The 20,065-nt window shown below is 38.4% G+C and overlaps 1 protein-coding gene across 4 annotated transcripts in view; it reads left to right on the top strand.

Moving 5' to 3' along the window:
- Positions 1-20,065, top strand: part of ERC2 (ELKS/RAB6-interacting/CAST family member 2) — an 847,094-nt gene that overhangs the window by 336,993 nt on the left and 490,036 nt on the right. For all 4 annotated transcript variants that reach the window (XM_054694730.1, XM_037501575.2, XM_054694735.1 and 1 more), the window contains exon 7: positions 3,809-3,976. In XM_054694730.1, coding sequence (XP_054550705.1) covers positions 3,809-3,976 — 168 coding nt within the window. The remainder of the gene's footprint in view (positions 1-3,808; positions 3,977-20,065) is intronic.

The raw sequence follows: 20,065 nt of genomic DNA, 5'->3' as shown, positions 1-20,065 counted from the left end.
ATCGGTTCCCATGCAGTTGAGTCACATGTACAAATTGGAAACTTAACCTGTGGGTCTTTGTGTACTGACTGTATCATACAGTTCTAATTTTCTTTTGTTTTTCTGGGAAATGAGCAACAAATGAGTTCTTTTGCCAAGTTTTATTATTGAATCAACCGCCAAAGTTTAAGAAAGAGAGTCAATGGTGCTTAAAATTATTTGGTGTTGAGTGAAGAGGCAGAGAAAGGTATTTCATGTTCTCCATACATTTTAACTTTTATGTCTCTACCTGATATTGGAATATCATTTAGATTTCGAGGCTTTTCTGATTCTTTTTTAAATGCTGCACACTATTGAGTGAGTCCGAGTATTAGTGAGGAGGAACTTTAATCCTTCTCATTGACATCCACTTTAGAACCACATATTTTGATTTTCAGTAGGCTATATTCTTTCTTGCCTGATCGTCCCTGTATTTAAGCTTACGTGTATCAGAAGGCCCCTGAGCCTGCTTGTGGTTTTGCACCATCTGGAAGTTCAAATTTGACTTTAGAAATGATGTCATACTTGCTTACTGCAAACTGGGCTAATGCTGGTTGAGAATTGGATGCAATTCAGGTCAAAGTTTTGTCTTAAAAAGAATAAAGACCCTTATGCTTCATTTCCTGATTTTAGGAGAGTGTACAAAGCTCTAAAGATAGCGTGAATATGACTGAAAGGCATGATTCAAATTACTTGCTTTTGGGAGATAGGAAGTAAACTGTCAAAAAGAAGACTCATTTGGCACAGACTCCCTCCTGCCATGTAGAGTTTGGGTGCTGTGAATAGTGTGTTGATCATGACCATCCTTGCTCTCTTTTATTCCTGGAGCAATATTCTCACAGGTCTGATTGCTTTTCATGTCTTCTAGGCCTAGGAAGATGCAGCGGGGTTCTGTACATCACACGTGGTAGGAAGGTACTACAAATGTTAGATGATTTCTTCATCAATGCAGAGTCTCTTTTTCTAAACTCCAGCACACTACTGCTTTCCATGTTGTAATTGATTTATATCACCATTTTGGCTATTGGGCATTTTGTTTAGTTCTGACATAGATCATCTGGCTTTGATAGCTAGAATGATGAGCTGACAGTACCACAATCATGGGTTTCTTCTCAGATTCACACTGAGTCCTGCTCAGTCTGTGTGTAATCTCTACAGTTGAATTTAACTCCTTATATAACCACTGCTAGACTTGAGTATTGGGCATATCTTAGCAATTTCCAAGGAATCTTCCAGATATTTTTCTTTACATATAAACTAAAAATAACATTTTTACCAGATAGGATCAAAACCTAAGGAGAAGTGTTGATGTTCCAGGGTGGTCGATGACGATGGCTTTAAATGAAGATGGGCTACTTGGAGAATGAAGAATGCTTAAGCTTCAGAGCAACTGGCATAGGGAAGGAAGAAGTTAAACTATCACTATTTGCAGATGATGATATGATAATATACATAGAGAACCCCCAAAACTCTACAGAAAAACTAATCAAACCAATCAATCAGTTTAGTAAAGTAGCAGGATACAAGATCAACACACAAAAATCAGTAGCCTTCCTATACACAAATAATAAATCTGAAGAAGAAGAAATCAAGAAAACCATTCCTTTTATTATTGAAACAAAAAAAAAAATCAAATACTTGGGAATAAACCTAACAAAAGAGGTAAAGGACCTATGCAAAGAAAACTATAAAACACTGTTAAAAGAAATAGAAGAAGAAACAAAGAAATGGAAAGACATCCCCTGCTCCTGGGTTGGAAGAATTAACATTATCAAAATGGCCATCCTACCAAAAGCAATTTACAATAAAAATTACAATGACATTCTTCCAAGAAATAGAACAAATATTGATGAAATTCATATGGAGCCACCAAAAACCCCAAATAGCCATTTTCATTTAGCAAAGGGAAGATAAGTATTCCCTTCACCTACTGTCACTATATTGGGAGGAGCACAGCTCTCAGATGTTTGTAGGGTTCTGCATTTCTCCTCCTCTGCAGGCACAGGATGTACACCCACCTTCCTAAAATTGTCAGGGCCACTCTACCAACTGCCTTCAGGAATGTGTGGACACCCTTTCCCTTGGTGGGACCTCCTGACTTCATATTCCTTTTTGGGTCAAGAGCTGGAAAAACCCTCTACTCACCCACCTTCCCTTCACCATTGACCTCTAGAAACTTTACTTTGGCACACTTTTCTTGTAAAAGAATAAAAGCGATGGGCCTCCCTGGTGGCACAGCAGTTGAGCGCTCAGTTGCGAAGCTGCCCGCAACCTCTGCAGTGCGGGTTCGATCCTTGGTCGCCGGGCGAGGGTCCCACGTGGTGTGCAGACCTCTCCTGCCGCCCGCTGCTCCCCTCAGCAATGTACTTCGTCAGTCTGCCTGTTCTGCTCTCCACTCTGGCTCTGGTGAATTCTCTCATCCTCCCGCGCTTCTGACTGTACCCAGTGCTTGTATAAATAAATAAATAAATCTTAAAAAAAATTAAAAAAAAAAAAAAAGTAAAAACGAAATCTACTCCAGTAACTTTTTTGTTTGTTTCCAATATCATCATCCTTCCCTGATGTATTCTACCCAAGACTGTCTTTAAGTTCTTGGTTTTGTAACCATCATTTCAGATACTTGGAGACTCCGTTCCAAGCTCTGATTTACAGATGGAGAAGTCAAGGCTGATTGGCTGGGGGGTGGGGAGGAAGGTGGAGGTTATTTGTCCTGATACTCCCAGATAGATAGAGGTGGATCACTAATATGAGTGTCCTCTTTCCATTTTTCCAAGTTGTCTTTTGACTCCGTGAGTTATTTATTTTGGTTATTATGGAGTTCTTGCATTTAAAAAAATGTTGTCCTTTTCTTCTCACTCAAATTTTACTTGATGGTAGTATAATAAGCAAAACACTCAACAAGATTTCCTATGAGAAACAGCAACCCCCTACATACTTCTGTTCCATTTCTTCTTCCCTTTTAAAATTTTTTGTCAGGCTGTTTCAGTATCTCTAAATAACATGCTTGCACTGCTCCTTCCTATTTGTCGATGTGGCTACTACTTCTTAAATTCCTGGTATGGGGAGTGAGCATTTAAATTCTTCCAGCACCCACATAAACATATTTTGCACATTGTCTACAATGTTAAATTAAAAAAAAAATAAACTTATATTTCTTTTTATTACTGGCATTTGAAAAGCAGAAATTGTAACCTGATTTTGGAGTTAATGTAGAAATAGGAATTTTTGGATATCCTTTGTCTTTTTTTTGGTATTTCGGAAGTAGTCTTTCATAAAGATGGAGAAGAGGGCCCACTTCCACAGCACTTTCATCCTCCAGCAGCATTTGCTTCCTCTTGGCAGCAAGCATTTTTCTAATTTAGGAATGTTTCCCTACGTGTCAATCTTGTTCTTGCAGATGTCTGTGGCGTGGCCAGTTGTGTTCTCCACATGCCTGGAGGAAGCTAGGAGTGTGTGAGCAGCACCACACCCTCCCTGCACCATCAGGCACAGAGTAATAGTGATCACTGTGCTTCGTTTGCCAGTTAATGGCTTTGTCCCATGGAGACATGCCTCTACTTCATGCCTTATCTCATTCAAAGCTCATAGTAAACACATCACTGCTCAGACATGCACACAACAGGCTTTAAGGGGGTTGTGCAGGCAGTGAGAGGCCGTGGCACTGCGGTGTCTGTGAGCTCCGGTTTGATGTGTTGGGTTCAGAAGGCTTAGAGCTCAGCCCGCCTCCCTGGGCACTGTGATGGTTACTCTATGAAACCGCAACCTCCTTTTTTTTTTTTCCTGATTTCAGGTAGATGCATTGAGGTTACGACTGGAAGAGAAAGAATCTTTTCTCAATAAAAAAACAAAACAGCTGCAGGACCTCACGGAAGAGAAGGGGACACTGGCTGGAGAGATTCGCGACATGAAAGATATGTTAGAAGTAAAGGAGAGAAAAATCAATGTTCTGCAGAAAAAGGTGAGTGGCTGACACATGCTCTTCAGGTTGGGAAGTGGCATTTTCCATGTTCTTTCACTTCAGATAGAGTTTTTGAATATCTGGAAAAGAATAAATTATTTTTTAAGAATTTTAGAGTAAAAGGTATAAATTTTTGAATTACTGGCATTTGACTTACTGGAGGTTGTATCATGTCATTTTTAGCATGGCCTGATGAATTTTCCATTTACCCATTAGCTAAGCAGTGAAGGTCTTTTCATTTGAATGCTTAAACATGGTGGTAATTGCACAAATTAGATATGTCTAAAATTTTAAAAACTCCAAATTTTTCCTGAGTGTTGAATAATATATCTTCTGTATTTTAATGCATTTTGAACTTAAAATGCATTTTGGGTCTTAAATGTATTTTAGCTGCATTTTATATTTACATAAACTTTAATAGATCCTATTCTGCCAAACCCAAATAGCTTTTAGGGATGGAGGGGGTAATGTTTGCATTTGTTACTTAATCGGTATCATTGAGAGAATACATAATTCTCACAGTGACCTAACACAGAAGTTGCTGGGTCTGGTTAGGGGCCTTCTTTTCTTCCTTCTTTCAGCAACTCATTTTCACCATTGTAGGGGATTCTGATTTTGTGATAGCACCCTGATTTTCTTTTGTAGAATTCACATTTGCCTACTGTGTATAGTTTTGATTGGAACATATTGTGTCCCGATTTTCCCTAGAAAAAGGTAGGCAAGAGTGAAACCAACACTTCCTCTTTGTACAGAAAGAAATTCTATTGGAAAAATAATAGGTTCTCCAATTAAGCAGGCAGCCAGCATGGATGCTGGGCAGGAATCACTGGTTGACAGGGAGTTGGTCTGGCCAGGACATTGCTGGGCATCCCTGCTGTAGGTGTAGGCAAATGGAATCTAACTTGTCCATCATCATTACCACCATCTCTCGACTTGTTTATACCAACAGCATCCTAACATTTCTCCTGCTTCTACTCTTACCTTTCCTACAAGCTATTCTTAACAGAAACTGGAGTAATCCTTTTGAAACATTTAACAATTCATATCACCCTCTGATCAAAACTCTCCAGGTACATCCAACCACAAATTTGATGGAACCCAGTGTGAAATGCAAATGTGGGGCCCCTTGATCAAAAATTATTGAGAATTTCAGAATGGTGATGGCTGAGCATTCAGCCAAGTACGGGCCCTTCCTGAGTTTGTGCCCTGTGCAACAATGCAAGTCATGGGCTCATGAAGCTGTCCCCATCTTCAGTGGCTTCTAATCTCACTCAGAGTAACAGTAGAAGTCCTCATCATGGTCTGTAGTGCTCTGCATGATTCAACTCCTGTTTTCACCTCCTGTCCTGCTGCTCTTCCCATTGCCTTCTCTACTTTCACCTTTATGACCTAGTGCTTTTCCATTGACACCTCAGGCGTGCTCCCAGGGCTTTGACAATTGCCATAGTCTCTGTGGGGACAGTCTCATCCAATACTTGTGCTGCTCAAGATGGTAGTCATGAGCCACAGGTGGCTATTAAGTTCTTGAAATGAGATATGTAGTAAGTGTAAAGTGCATAATAGATTTTGAAGTCAGTATAAAAGGAGGTGTGTGAGATATCTCATAAATATTTTTATATTGATTATATGTTGAAATAAAATATTGAACAAATAGGGTAAAAGAAAATATTATTGAAATTGATTTCACCTGTTTCTTTAAATGTTTCAAGTGTGACGACCAGAAAGTTTACAATTACCTGTGTGACTCCAATTGTTTCTATTAGACAGAGCTGTTCTAAATGTCCTCATGGGTCACACTTTTACTTCGTTCTGGGCACTGCTTGAACAGTACTTTGGTATACATCTTCTTTTCCCTTCCTATACAAGAGAAGATGACCGCCCACATTCCTACCCTCTGTAGTCCCTCATTCAGTTGTTCTATCTAAGGAGAAGTTATTTCCTAAGTAGAAATCTGACAATGCCAATTTTTTAATTTGTTCATTTACACAACTACAATATTAAATGCTTGAGGGCAGAGGCTTTACTTTCCCCCAAGTACTGTGTTTTTACCAACCAGAAGGTCTACTGCTCCATAAATATTTATTGAATAGATGAATGAATGAGTGAACTTGCTCCAGAGTTAAAGTCTTGGGTGGAGCATTCAGATGGACAAGCTTAGGTGACATACTCAAGCCCTACTCTAACCTGTGGCTTTGATTCAAGGGCATAGCTGTGCAGAGGTGAGAATAATAATTGGCATTCATTTGTTTTCATGGAAAGTCAGTGATGATGTTATCAGAGAAGCTCCAAAACCTGGAACCCCACCTATCCATGTTCTAGCCTCTTCACAAGATAGTTCTTTAGCCTTTTTTAAACTCAGTTTCCTTCCTGTGCATTCTTTTTCTCTTAAAATCAGCTAGAAATCCTAAATTCACATACAGAATAACATGACTCTCATTTAAAAATTAATTAAAGTTATATTTAAATTAACTAATGGAAATGTTACCAAAGAGTTAAAGTAGAGACACAGCATTTATTTGAAAGCTTCAGGATATGTGTGATCTGATGGATCATATTGTTAATTTATTTCTGTCAAGAGTTTTACAGAAAAGGGTCTGGTCATTAAATTCCACTCCACTTCCCTTTGCAACCTCAGCTAAGAATCAGATGTTTAGAAGACAGGTGGGAAGAGATGGCCAAGGACCTTTGAGTCTAAGTGGCTTTGTAGGGCAGTACTAAGGGAAATTGTTACAATGACAGTTCTTGGGCATGTTTTAAGGATTCAAACGAAGACTTTTCATTTAAACTCCCAGCAGCAAATGATAAAAGCTGACATTTAGTGAACTTAGATTGACCACTGTTTGCTTGATACTCTGCTGTGCTAGTAACGTCCTGTTTTCTTACTTTTGAGCATAGCCCTATGAAGCAGGTACACTTATTAAACCTAGGAAACTTAGGGATTCTGAGATTTATGGTAGGCGTGTCCAAGGTTATACAGTCTAGATGTAAGTTTTTTGTCTTTGGGAAAAGAACATAAAATGATTTTATTTATTTCAAATAAGCCTCATTTTCCATTGAGCCACAAGTTTTATGATAAAAACACCAGGTGTGAGAGTGAATCAAGGAAGAACATCACAATTGAATATTTTACCAGGAGTGGAGACTAAATGCTCTCATTCTTGAGGAATAAATGGCAACAATTTTCTCAGTAAAGATTTTAAGATGGGGCATTCAATTGGAAATGATAAATGATCACTTTTGCTGATGTGTATATTTTGCAAAATGTTAAACTTTCCTGCACAACCAGACTTAAAAGTTTGGGAACCAGTTTGGAAGTTCTAGAACAAAGCTGGTTGTATATTTATGATTTCTTTGGGCAAATGATCACATTCCCACTTATTTAGGTCATGCAGATAATGGATTTTTCACTGTTTACCAATACATTTGAGGAAAAAATAAAAGCACTGGCAACATAGGGAAGGAACAGAAGTTTATTATTCCTGCAGATTCTAAAAGAGATATTAGGAGAGATAATCTCAATGGAAGTAATGTGCACAATTCAGAAACCTACTCAAATGATAATAAAAAGGCTCATGAAACAATGTCTTTGGGTCTGGAGACTCCTTGGCATTTGACCACAGTCAGTAAAATTGGCTCTTTTAGGGTAGGCCTAGATTGGAGCAGCATAAGCTTTGGATTAGGGGGTGTTGGCATGGAAGAATAATAAACTCATGTCAATGTCAGAGGTGCAGTATTACTTAATATTTCTTTCTCCTAGACCTTTTGGCAACCTGCACTGTGTTTTGATGCCAGTGGAGCTGGGTACGCTCCTTTCATAGCCATGTTTAACCTGGCGAGGTTAGGCTTGCACCTCATATCTGTCAGCTCTGCCTTCAGAGGCCCTGGTCTCAGAAGGCTTGTGTACTCCATAAGCCACTTGGACAGATCACATGTCTGGGCAGCAGGCATGGACATGATGCTCTGAGCATTTTGTTACTTGAGGAAGGAAGTGAGGTTGAATAAACAGAGAACCCCAGGTGGCAGAATATCTCTGATCAAGCTTTTGTAGGAAGCCAGAAATCACTGAGGAGGGATTTTTGGTCCTACTGCTATAATTTCAAGATAGGAGTTGCCTTAGCAAGGGACAGAAATGTGCATGTATGGAGATTTTTAGTGGAATATCCTCTCATTGCCACAATGTCAGAGGAGCAGCACAGTTTTATAGCAGACCTAGCATTCTGTTCCCATACCTGAATTTAGACTTCAACTGATGAAGTGCTACCTGACTATTGAGTTTTTGTAGGAAATGTCATAAAACCTTGATGACATTGTACATTTGGAAAGTGTATAATGCCCTGGATTTCAGGACATGGTAGCATTATTTGAACCAGATCAAATTCAGACTGTTATGCAGCTCATAGATTCTTACAGCATGAACTTACTACCCAAGAAATTTTTTTTTAAGCCATTAAAATTGGACAAAAATTCTATCTCCATTTTCATTCTAGGTCTCAGTCCCAGGAGTGATGTAAATTTATAGAGCAGAGGTACTTTATTAGGGTAGAAAAACAGATGGTGATTTTTCTGGAAGCCAAGTTCACTAGCTGCCTACTGGGCTTCATGGATTGCCCTACAGATTGGAAAGGGCAGGGATGGGTAAGTGGAGTTGGCTCCTGGGAGTGTTATATACAGACTTTCCTACTTTAGCTTCTTTATCCTACTCATTTGAAACTGTGGTGGTGAGAATTTTGAGTAATGGTTAAACTCAGCAGTAAGGATGCTATGGAGCTTGCTTATCAGCATTCTGGCTTTCTTCATGAAGTTTACCCCCAAAATAGTAACATTTGAGAGGATGACTACAGAATGTAGAGATTTCCACGTTAGTCTAAAATTGATGTAAACTATCGACTTTTTGAGTGAATCGAGCTTTTTTTCAGGTTTAAACATCCAGTTGAACTTTTATGTTATTGGCGAGCCTTCTAATTTTTTAAACATGTACAAAATCATATTCATTTTGCATTTGCTAAGTGTTTCCTATATGTCAGTTAGTCAGTACTCTAGGTCCTGGAGGTTGAAAGAAAAATAAAACATTCTCCAGTCTTCAAGAAGTTGACGGTCTCATTGGGGGGATAGACATGCTTACTCATAAATATAAGTGCAATGGAGAGCAATGTGGCATGGTAACAGAAACAGAAGGATATGAGAGCAGAAGCTATTCTTATTGCTTAAGCTATACCTTAAGCAAAAGGTAATTTATTACAAGAAAATCCAGAACCCCAGTATCTGGCTAGTAAAACCGGATTGGAGCTGATCAAGAAAGAGAAGAACTCGAGGAAACTAAGAGAAGGTAGACAGCACCATGATCTCATACCCAGCAGTGTCTGGTAAGGTGTCTTGTCTTCTGATGGCTGTCCTCCTACTCCTCCCTCTACCCTTATATCATGCAGTAGGTTGAGTTTAAAAATCATGGGGCAGAGCTCCAAATTTAACTCAAGTGCCTCATATTGGTAGAATCTAATAAAATGCTCCCTAAAGGAATCTGGAAAATGTTGCTCCAAGCTTTAATTCTTGTGTTAATCAAAGAAGTCTTTGCTGACACTGCAGGGTAAGAGAGGTTTTTTCAACTATATAGGTTGACTTAGTTTGAAATTGTGCATCCCTTTAGTGAGTGTCAGATTTTCTCCCAGGGCTAAGCGTCTTGAGTATCCCTATTGTGATCATGGAGAAAGCATTTGTTCCTTGCAAAATTTTTGGCAAATAGGGTTCTCAATCAATATGCATTGGTAAACAAATTATACCAGCTAATTCTGAGTGAATGAGCTTGGAAGAATAGAAATCAGTTTGAGATCTACTCCTGGTCCAAGAATGTACTAAGAAGAATGATTTGCCCCAGTGAAATGTCAAACCCACTCATTGTTCTCAGGACAGTATGTTCTGTGTAGGATGCAAGATGAAACCATCCCATGAATAATAAAACATAAATGAAGATATGACTGTTGCTGTACCCACACCTAACACCTCCAACCTCAGTTCCATCACCCTGGGAAGGTAAAAAAGGGATGAAGAGTTTACTAAGGGACCTTAGCCATTCTTCATTTTCCCCTTTAATTTAAGAAACTGTGGCATTTATAGCAAATACTTCCATGTACTGCAAGGAGAATATTTCTTTTTCCAGCTCTTACTTCTAACTTCCTGGATTGTTAGAGGTGTGGTATTTTACGAGAGTGTTACAATCAAATTGCTGATTGTCTGTGATCATTTCCAATAATGGCCTTGCAAATGATGATTTTTTTATTATAAAAGGCTTATGTACTATTGAGTGAGCCTTTGCTATCTACTGGACCCTGCTCTAAGTAAGGCCTTTGTACCCATACGTTGTGAATTCTTATAACGAACCTAATGGCACACGGTACAATCATAATCTTCATTTGTAGTACAGGAGGTTGTGGTATAGAGGGTAGATTACCCAGAGTCACAAAGCAGGAAAGTGATGGAGTTATTCTTAACCACCATACTCTTTGGTGTTTTTCTACTTTATGATCCTGCCTCCCTCATGAGATTGGGGTCATTAACTTTTAGGGATAAGCTGTCATTTGAGCAGCTTACCTGAGATTGATGCATGGGATGCCTGTTTCTATACCAAACCATCAAAAGTGCAGAGATGCAGTTATTATAAAATGATGAGAAATAGGAAACCAACTAAATTAATAAAATATGACATCAGGTCTGGATTTAAAAAAAATATACATTAAACTATATTTAGAACAGAGAAAGACTGTGATAACCTTTAGTTTCTAGATATCCCCCCATGAAATTCTTCATGCTCCATTTAAGCCAATGGTGGTTGTGCTGCCTCGTTTTCAATCGATTGCACTTTTTTTTCCTCTCGCAGTACTTTTGCTTTATTTTGATTGTTGGCTTAAGGGATTGAGACCTTGAAAGTCTATCCAGGACCTTTAAACAATTTTTCTGGATAGAGGTGAACTCACCATTCAGGAGTGGTGTACTGAATTGGTCTGACCTCTCAGTGCAAATGTCTCTGCCTCTGAAGCCTGGAGGTGGGCTGGCATCTAGAGCTGCAACTAGGGTGGCTGTGCCTCTAAGGCAGTGGTTCTCAACTGGGGCACAATGCACAAGTGTCCTTCCTCCCCAGGAACACTGGTGATATACACGGGCGATACCTGGAGACAATTTTGCTTGCCACAGCTGGGAGCTTGCTGTAAGTGTCTGGGTGGTAGAGTTCGGTGTCAGTACTGTTAGCAGCCCATGAATCACAGGAGACAGTCCTCCACCCCATCCCATCCCATGCCTGTTATATACCCTATTCGACTGGGGTCCTTTCCTTCCCAAGTAATACCCCTACCCATCTTGGCTCTTTCTGCTCCCTTCTTGAAGTTAGTATTCTTCAAAATAGTTTTTACTTAGGATAACAGGTAGTTCCCTCCCCTCTGAATATTGTTTTAGCTGACGTGATTAACGATTTTGACTTCACTTTATCTCTGATGTCATTATAGGCTGTTGGCAGAGGTAAATGTCTTGTGTGTGTGTGTGTGTGTGTGTGTGTGTGCGCGCGTGTATGCTCATACACATGTGTGCATGATGTTTGGCCTATTACTGTTAATTTCTCTTTTATGGTTTTACATATAATAATTCATACATATAATACATATATAGGCTATTTTACCTGTTAAAATTATTGAAACTGAGCTGACCACACTGATCATCTTGACTAATTTGGAGAGGGAGTTGTTCAGGGAGTTGTAGCAGAAGGAGCATGTATTAGAAGTAAGCATCTGATTTAGACGGAACAGAGATCGGTCACCCAGCAGGTATCACCCAGTTAAAATTTCTTTGGCTAAATGCCAACATTCCAGTCTTTTGGAAAAATGACCTTTAAGACTAATTTTTTTCTTCATGAAAATATACTCTAGCGCCTTTAGGGCTGAGACTATGATTTCTAGATTCACATTTTATAAATTTTCTCATGTAGTTTAATCGTTTAATATGGTACAATTATTTGTCTGATGTGAACTAAATATAGGTTAAACTAATATGTAGCTTAAATATTTGCAGCTAAGGAAGTATTATGTAAATTAGCATTTGGGATTTTCTCGTTTTCTTTTGAACAGTGCATTCCACAGTCTAGAAAAGAAAAGAAGCTAAGCTATGACATTACATCATATAAGTTCTCTCTTTATACCCTGTGTTTGGAGGGCAGCAATAAGTTATTGGGTTGCAGTGGAAGTGTTTTTGTTCTGGCATCACAGTACACTTTGTCTTTATCATGCCATGACATTGATGCCAAAGCTTCTAGTGCTAATTAAATTTCACAAGACAAATAATCATCAAGCATGTGTGGCTGCAACTCTTGGCTGGAATAACATTGCCCAATGATAACCGTGGCACAGGAGAAAAACCACCTTGGTGATTTTAACCAGTTGATCACAAGTCTGTTTTGTCCAATGCAGTAATATCTTGAAGGTCACTTTGTCTCCTGAACAGAGGTGTTGCTTCTTCTGTAAATCTAAGCTTCTCATCAAGCGACCTCCTTCTTTGTGTATATGTATTTTTCTGAAATTGCCCTCTTTATTGAGATGACATTGAAGAATCCACTTTTTATTATCAAATGTACTGATTCTAAAATATTCACTTTCTGATGGAGCAATGTAAGAGACTTAGGGAGGTCTTGTTGGGTGCTCATGTTTCTACTCAGCATCTGTGGGCATTGTGCTACAGGCCCACATATTACTACTCCCTGGCTCTGTTGAACACCACTCAATGTTATTTGACTTTAAAAGGCATCTAAGAATGCATATGCTGCTGATTAATCACAATCATGAGATAGAAAGATGTGAGAGAACAATAAGCTTAGAAGGGACTTCACGGTCCTTTCTAATCCAACCTTTGTGTTTTTCCATTCAGTATGCAGAGTTCCTGGGAGATGAAATGTCTGGGTCACAGAGCTAATTAGAGAAAGAGTCCAAGCTGTACCCAAGTCTAGATGTGATAATCTGATTATATTTTTCTTTTTCTTTCTCCCTCTCTCTCCCTGTTCTCATGACATCTGAAGCCTTAGGCATCCTGGGCCTATTCTGGCCAGTTTCCCCAACTTGATTCCATTCAGCCATTCGACAATAGCTATTCAGCACCTGGAATGACATGGGTGGACATGCTGCAGGAATTGGGGGTACAGAGACTATTGAAGAAGTTATAGTTTCTGACCTTTGGGGGTTCACAGTCATGGAGAAAACCACTGAATAGGAAACTAAAGAACAGTGTGTGATGTGATGTGTGCTGTGCCCGCCAGGGACCTGGTATGGTAGGAGAAGCCCCTCAACTCTTGTGGGCAGGGGACTCAAGAAGGACTTTATGGGAAAGTTGAGGACTAACCTGAGACAGGAGCTGAGGAGCTAGGATGCGTTGTCCAATTAAAGCAGCAAGAGTAGCGTTGCAGAGATTTGGCTGGAAAAGGCAATGTGATGCATATGGAAGAAAAAGAAGTAATTTAATGTAGCTGGACTACACTCTCCTGCCCCACTTAGGAAGCAAGTTTTACATTTAGAAACTGCCTATTCTTTATGTCTTTTAGCAATTAAACATTTTACAATTAAGGTTTTAGAGTCACTTTGACTTCCACTTTATATATGTTCTCTACTATCCCGTGTGAATCGCAAGTGGCGATAGAGATTATCTATATTTTTTCTGAGGCTGTTCAGGGCCAAATCATACTGAGAACTGATTCTCATTCAATGAGAGAGCTGATCTGGAGCCAGGGGAGGCAAATTCTCTTTTAAATAAATATTTGCTTCTGGCTTAAGACCTTATATTCTGTACTCAATTTCAGAATGATGGATTTTTAAAAGTTTGTTTATAATTACTTGTAAAATCCTTTGAAGATTTAAAATAAAAATGTCCAGACTGCCCTGTGATTGCTACCCTAATGGGTGTAGGCATCGTGACACATCTGTCAATCTCAGCCGCCAGTTGTTGTTGTTTTGTGATATGGGATTAGAGGTGGTTAAGCCTTTACATATTTCAGTCAGGGATGATTCTGTTTTCCTTCCCACATACTCCCCAGGCCATTTGATTTAAATCAACCTTATTTATGTGGGAAGGGGAATTTTCTGTCTGTCTTTTTTACTTATCCTGCATTTGGCAATAGATTTTGCTTTGCTGTGAAGAGTTTATGCACACACATATAATATTAGCATTTATCATGTTATATTGTACACAGAAGTTCATAATTCAAAACTTTTACATATATATGTTTATATATATAAACTTATATATAAACTTTTATATATATATATATATATATATATATATATATATATATATATTTCCCATAGGGGCAAATGTGAATTAGGGGTGATACACATTTTTGGGCCATCTAATGCCAGTTATTATGGATGAGGGACACCTTAATACTATTCCAATATGGCAGTTTCATCACCAGTCTTTTTCCTTTGCCCTTACCTGCTCACAGTATACTTTTTGCAAGCTCACAGTACACTTACACAAGATGTAAGTGATATCACACCTTCCTGGCACACATTTCCTGAATAATGCCTGGGATGGTGGACAGGATGAATTTCACACCTTTGATTAGATTATGTCATATGACATGGTTGGTTTTGAGCAAGGAAGATTATTTGGATGGGTTTTACCTAATCATGTGAGTCCTTTAAAGCTGGGCCATAAGGTCAGAAACAGGAAAGTCAGAGAATTGAAATATGAGGGGGATTCATTGCAATAAGTTCTCCACAGTTGACTTGAAGATGAAGGGACCATGTGGCAAGAATGTGGGTGACCCCTGTGGCTAAGAGTGTTTCCCACTGACAGCCAGCAAGGAAACAAGGACATCAGTCCGAAGACCATGACAAACTGGATTTTGCCAATAACAAAAATAAACCTGGAAGTGAATATTTCCCTAGAGTCTTCAGACAAGTCTTCATTCTGGCTTTTAATTAAATGTAGCTGGACCACATTTCATCTTTGTGATTCCCTGAACAGAGACCCCAGCCACTCCATGCAGACTTCTGACTTATAGAACTGTGATCTGATAAATGAAGGTTGTTTTAAGCAAGAAAATTGGTGGTAGTTGGTTACATAGCAAGAGAAGACTGATACAAGTTTATACCAAGACAACTACTGAGTAACAAATTTCTCACAGAAATCCAAACAAGTAAACAGAGACTGGGTTCACAGAATAATGACAAGGACAAGGGGTGTTGGTCCAGGAATTTGGTATCCTTGTCACTTTAACGAAGTAATTTTCAGTGTTTGCTTATCTTAGAAATAATGGGAGTTTTGATGAATTTTTATTATTTTAAGGGGGTTTGTGTTATTTCAAAATGTATGGGTAAGAGTGAACCTTTATTAACACAGTTTGGGATTGTGCTATTTCAGATCATGTAACTGAGATTTCTTAAAACGTGATGTTATATATTTGTATGTTTCCCCCTTAAGCCCTTAGTTCAGAAGGGAAGAGACTGGGTCTTACTCATCTTTTTTTTTTTTTTTTCTTACTCATCTTTTTATCTCTTTTACCAAACACAGTGTTTGGCATTCTGTAGGTGCTTAATAAGCCTTATCTGAAAATTGAAATGCAATACAATGAACAAGCAAATTTGTCCAAAATTCTGGTGACATTCAGGGTAAGTGAAAAAATAGGAATGACCATGTTCCAAAAAACAATCAGTGGGCCAGATTTGGTCCATGGGTTGTAGTTTGATAACATCTAGTGTAGCAAATATAATATATATGTATGTAGAGATATATTTGCTCATATATATTATGTAGATATATAATCCTATTTGATAGAATTGAAAAATATGTACTTCTTTTTAGGGCTATTTATACTGCTTGCTGGTATGTTTCTCCTATTGCTGTGGAAGTAAGGCATTTGCTCTTAAGGGGGCTGTCTTCCCAAGTTTCTGTTGCATTCTGTAGGTTTTTTGTGAGTAAGGATTGAATGAAACAAAGCTAAGCAAACAGAATGTGTTTGAATGGATAAAACCATTTAACTTGGGGTAGAGATAATTCTTTTCTTAGTAATGAAATATTGAGTTAAATTCTTTAGGTTTCATATGATACTCTGACTTACAAAAGTGTATGAAGGATACCACACATACTCCAAGTCGCTCTCCAAATTATGAATGCTCGTGAACTTGTGAACAGCTGGAGGCATAGGCAAGGGTGTCCAGGTGGGAAGGTAGGACTAGAAATGAGGATCTTTTCCTGTGTTTCCAGTACTTTTTATTAGAGCTTGCAGGGGAGTATACTTTGAAAGAGATAAAGTATGGGGGCCTCCCCAGTGGCGCAGCAGGTTGAGCAGAGCACGGTGAAGCTGTCCGCAGCCTCTACAGCACGGGTTCAATTCCCGGCCAGCCAGGGAGCTACCCACAGGGCACAGCAGATTTCTCCTGCCTCGCCCGCTGCTCCTCTCAGCAGTGCTTTTGGTTTGTCTGCCTGTTCTGCTCCCCGCTCTGTCTCTGGTGAATTCTTTTACCCTCCTGTGCCTCTGGTCTGTACCCCAGCTCTTGTATAAATAAAAATAAATCTTAAAAAAAAAGAGATAAAGTATGGATAGAAAATGTTGTAGAGCTTGGGCCGGGCTGGGGGGGGTGGGCGGTGCGGGGAACAAATGCTGGCAGTTGATCTAACCTGTTTCACCTTTGGGTTATTTGCTTAGGAATTCTTCCTAAGAAAACAGTAAGAACTTTAAGTATAGATCAGCCTCAGTTTTGTTCATGGCAGGATTCTTTAAGACAGATTTTTTGGAGGCTGTGGAAATATTGTAAAGTGAAGGTGTGACTAAATAAATGATGGTATATACCTGTTTGGAGATTCAGTCAATAAAAATGATGTTACAGAAGATTATTTAATGATACAGAAAGATATTCACATTATCTTATTAGTTACAATTAACTAATTACAATATATTTGTGCAGACAATTATTAGAGGATGTTTGTTTTCACCACCATGACATGAGCCAGTTTGTTCAGATTTCTCACACACACATACACACTTAGATATACACATTCATGAGTATAATTAGTTCGTTAAAATCAGGGATTGTGACCAGCCTGGTTTTTAGGATGTGTTTTAACCTTAGGCAAACTACTTATATTTTCTCTGCCTCATTTCCCCTATCTTTAGAATGAAGATAAGCTCACATCTCACTTCCAGACTCAGTTGTTCTCAACATAAGAGCTATTTGCTGAATGAACAATATTCCCATTACTGTTGGTGCACAGCAAATCGTTTTATATTACAATTAGAATTTAAATACTAAATTCATCAACTCAAAGAACTTGGAAAGAAAATGGAATGCCTTTATAATGTATTTTTATTAAGTATACATTCAGTAAAATTCACCCTGTGCTATATAGGGCTGTGGGTTTTTGTGAAAGCACAGAGTCATGGAACTGTCTCCACAGTCATGATGCAGGACAGTTCTGTTGCCTTGAAAATCTCATTTGTGCTGACCCGTCTGTAGTGAAATCTTCTTCCTAGCTCCCAGTGCCCTGAAACAATTGGCTTGTTCCTCTTCCCTATAGTTTTGCCATTTCTAGAATGTCATAGAAATGGAATCATGAAGTGTATAGCCTTTTGTGTCTGGTTTCTTTCATTGAACATAATACATTTGAAATTCATCCATGCTCTAGCCTTTATCAATAATTCATTCTAAAGATAATACTTTTAAAGATAACTCCTATTATTTATGAAACATTCCATATCATAAGCATATGGGTCAGTCTTTTATCCCTGAAGTTGTCCTGAAGCCAGAACTCTAACAGTATAGAATGTTAGCGCTGAAGAAGACTTGGGAAACAGCCTACTCTGAGATTGTTGAGAAAGTGAGGAGTTTGAGAGCCAGGAATCCAGTATTCTCCCAGGTGAACTCAAGCCAGAGTTGAGGCCATAATCCAGAGCCCTGGTGCCACACTAACAAAGGTCTTTTGTGATTTAGAGAGGGTAAACTCTTCTGATAATGGATTGGTAGGAAAGTTCCTGAAAGTCATGGAGGGGTGTGTGTGTGTGTGTGTGTGTGTGTGTGTGTGTGTGTGTGTGTTTGATGTGTTGAAATGATAGCATAAAATTATTTTTAGAAGAAGAAAACCAGCACTTTCTGTGTTTAGAATGAGAGGCAAGGTCCTTCGATGATGAGAGTGATGATGATGTAACAGAGGTGAGTTTGTGTAAATCCACCTCCATTTTCTGGCATTCATAGTAAACACTGGTTTGGAGAGTGGCCAGGAGGTGTCACAGATGCTAATGTACCCTTTGTTCCTCTATATGTGACACCAGTATTTGTCTTCCTCCTTCTGACTTGTTTTGCTTAGCATAATCCCCTCCAGTTCCATCTATGTTGTCACATCTTTTATTTATAACTGAGCAATATTCCATTGTGTATATAAACCACATCTTTCTGATCTACTCATCTGTATTTGGGCACTTAGGTTGTTCCCTTAGCTTGGGCATTTTATATAGTGCTGCCATGAACATAGGAGTGCATGTATCCATTCAAATTAGCATTTTTGTATTCTTTGGGTAGATACCTAGGAGTGTAATTGCTGGGTTACATGGTAGTTCCATTTTTAATATTTTGAGAAAAGAGGTATGTAGTTTTGTATTACAACCTGAATTAGAAAAGTGCTTTTATCACTTATCAATAATTCTATTAATTTTTATTTCTAACTAGTACTTCATTTAAAATAATCAGTTTATGTGTAAGTACCGTATTATGCCTGTTTTGTAAAACACAAAATAATATTAAATAAATGATCTTGAATATGAATCCATATTGAATGTGAATCCATTTTTATTGCATAATACAATGAACAAAATAAGTATAACTAAGGAAAATTCAGACTATGGCTTTTAGTATTAAAAGCAGAAATCTTTCTATAAATAACATAAAATATTTGTTTGCTGATTTATGTTGGTCACCGTATCAGCTCATTTTCTTCTGCGTTACTTTAAGTTTCCCTTTTAAAATTGTTCTATAACAGTTGACTGAAAGTTGTAGATACAGAAATTAGTTAAACATCCAAGGTAATTTATATATTTGCTCTGTTTACAATAACTTAAATTTCTGGTAAACATGGCAGTTGTCCTATGGAAATATATGTGATTTGCTATGTTCATCTAAACTCTCAGAAACAGTTCTTGAGGAATTATAATTGTGTCTTTGGTTTGGTATTTCATTTCCGTTTATAGTTCAAACATTTGTTGTACATTTCTGTGTGGTTTATATATTTTTTCATGTCACTGCCACAAGACCTTTACTTGGAACTTTAAACTAAATGTTTTTTCTTTGAATAAATCATCCTTTAAATTCTGTTCTCTTGTAGAGTCTCTACAATCAAGGAAATGGGAACTAAGCAAAGACTGTCTATGTTAAGTGTTATGGTAGTTGACAAACTAGTTCACTTAGATAAGTCTCCCAAATGCAGTGTCAGCGTGGATTAGTGTAGCCAATGGAGAGGAGATGAAGGTAGAAAATAATGTCCAAAATGCTTACAAGAGCATTGAGCTGTGACAGGGAAAAGGCCTAAGACACCATCCTTGTGTTGAATTGAAAGAAAAATTAACAGCATCAGTTTTCTCTATTGAAATTGCTTTACAGTGCATGGGAGGTGCTAATTTGCTCAGACATCCTTTGGCACACTTACATGTGGAATCTGCTTAGTCCTCTTGTTATTTATGTGTAGTAATGCCTGGAGCCAGAGAGTTATCTTTCTAGACTTGCCTCTCTCTAACTGAGAATAAAGACTTGAGGAATATAGGAGATGTCAGTAGCAACAAGCAACTTGAATTCCTCAAGATAAAGACCATGGCTGGGAAGAATTGAGCAGGCAAGTGAAGGTTACTGACTCCACATTAATAATAAATTTACGAGTGTATAGAGCAAATCATGCCAGGCCATCTTTATCGTTTTCTAGGTGGACGTGCAAGATTAAAGAAAGGAATTCAATAGCTGTAATATCTGGAATTGAGTAAATCATCTAATTCAGTGTCTCTACAAATCTTTGGGGGCAGTAAGGGTGGGGGTAGAGAATGGGGAGAACCTCAATGAGAATTGGCTCTGAGCACTGTCATGT

The sequence above is a fragment of the Talpa occidentalis genome, unplaced genomic scaffold, assembly GCF_014898055.3.
Source record: "Talpa occidentalis isolate TD23 unplaced genomic scaffold, MPIMG_talOcc4v2.1 talOcc4.10, whole genome shotgun sequence".
Taxonomy (NCBI): Eukaryota; Metazoa; Chordata; class Mammalia; order Eulipotyphla; family Talpidae; genus Talpa; species Talpa occidentalis.
The sequence above is the reverse complement of the archived record's forward strand: the minus strand, read 5'-3'. Positions and strand labels throughout refer to the sequence as shown.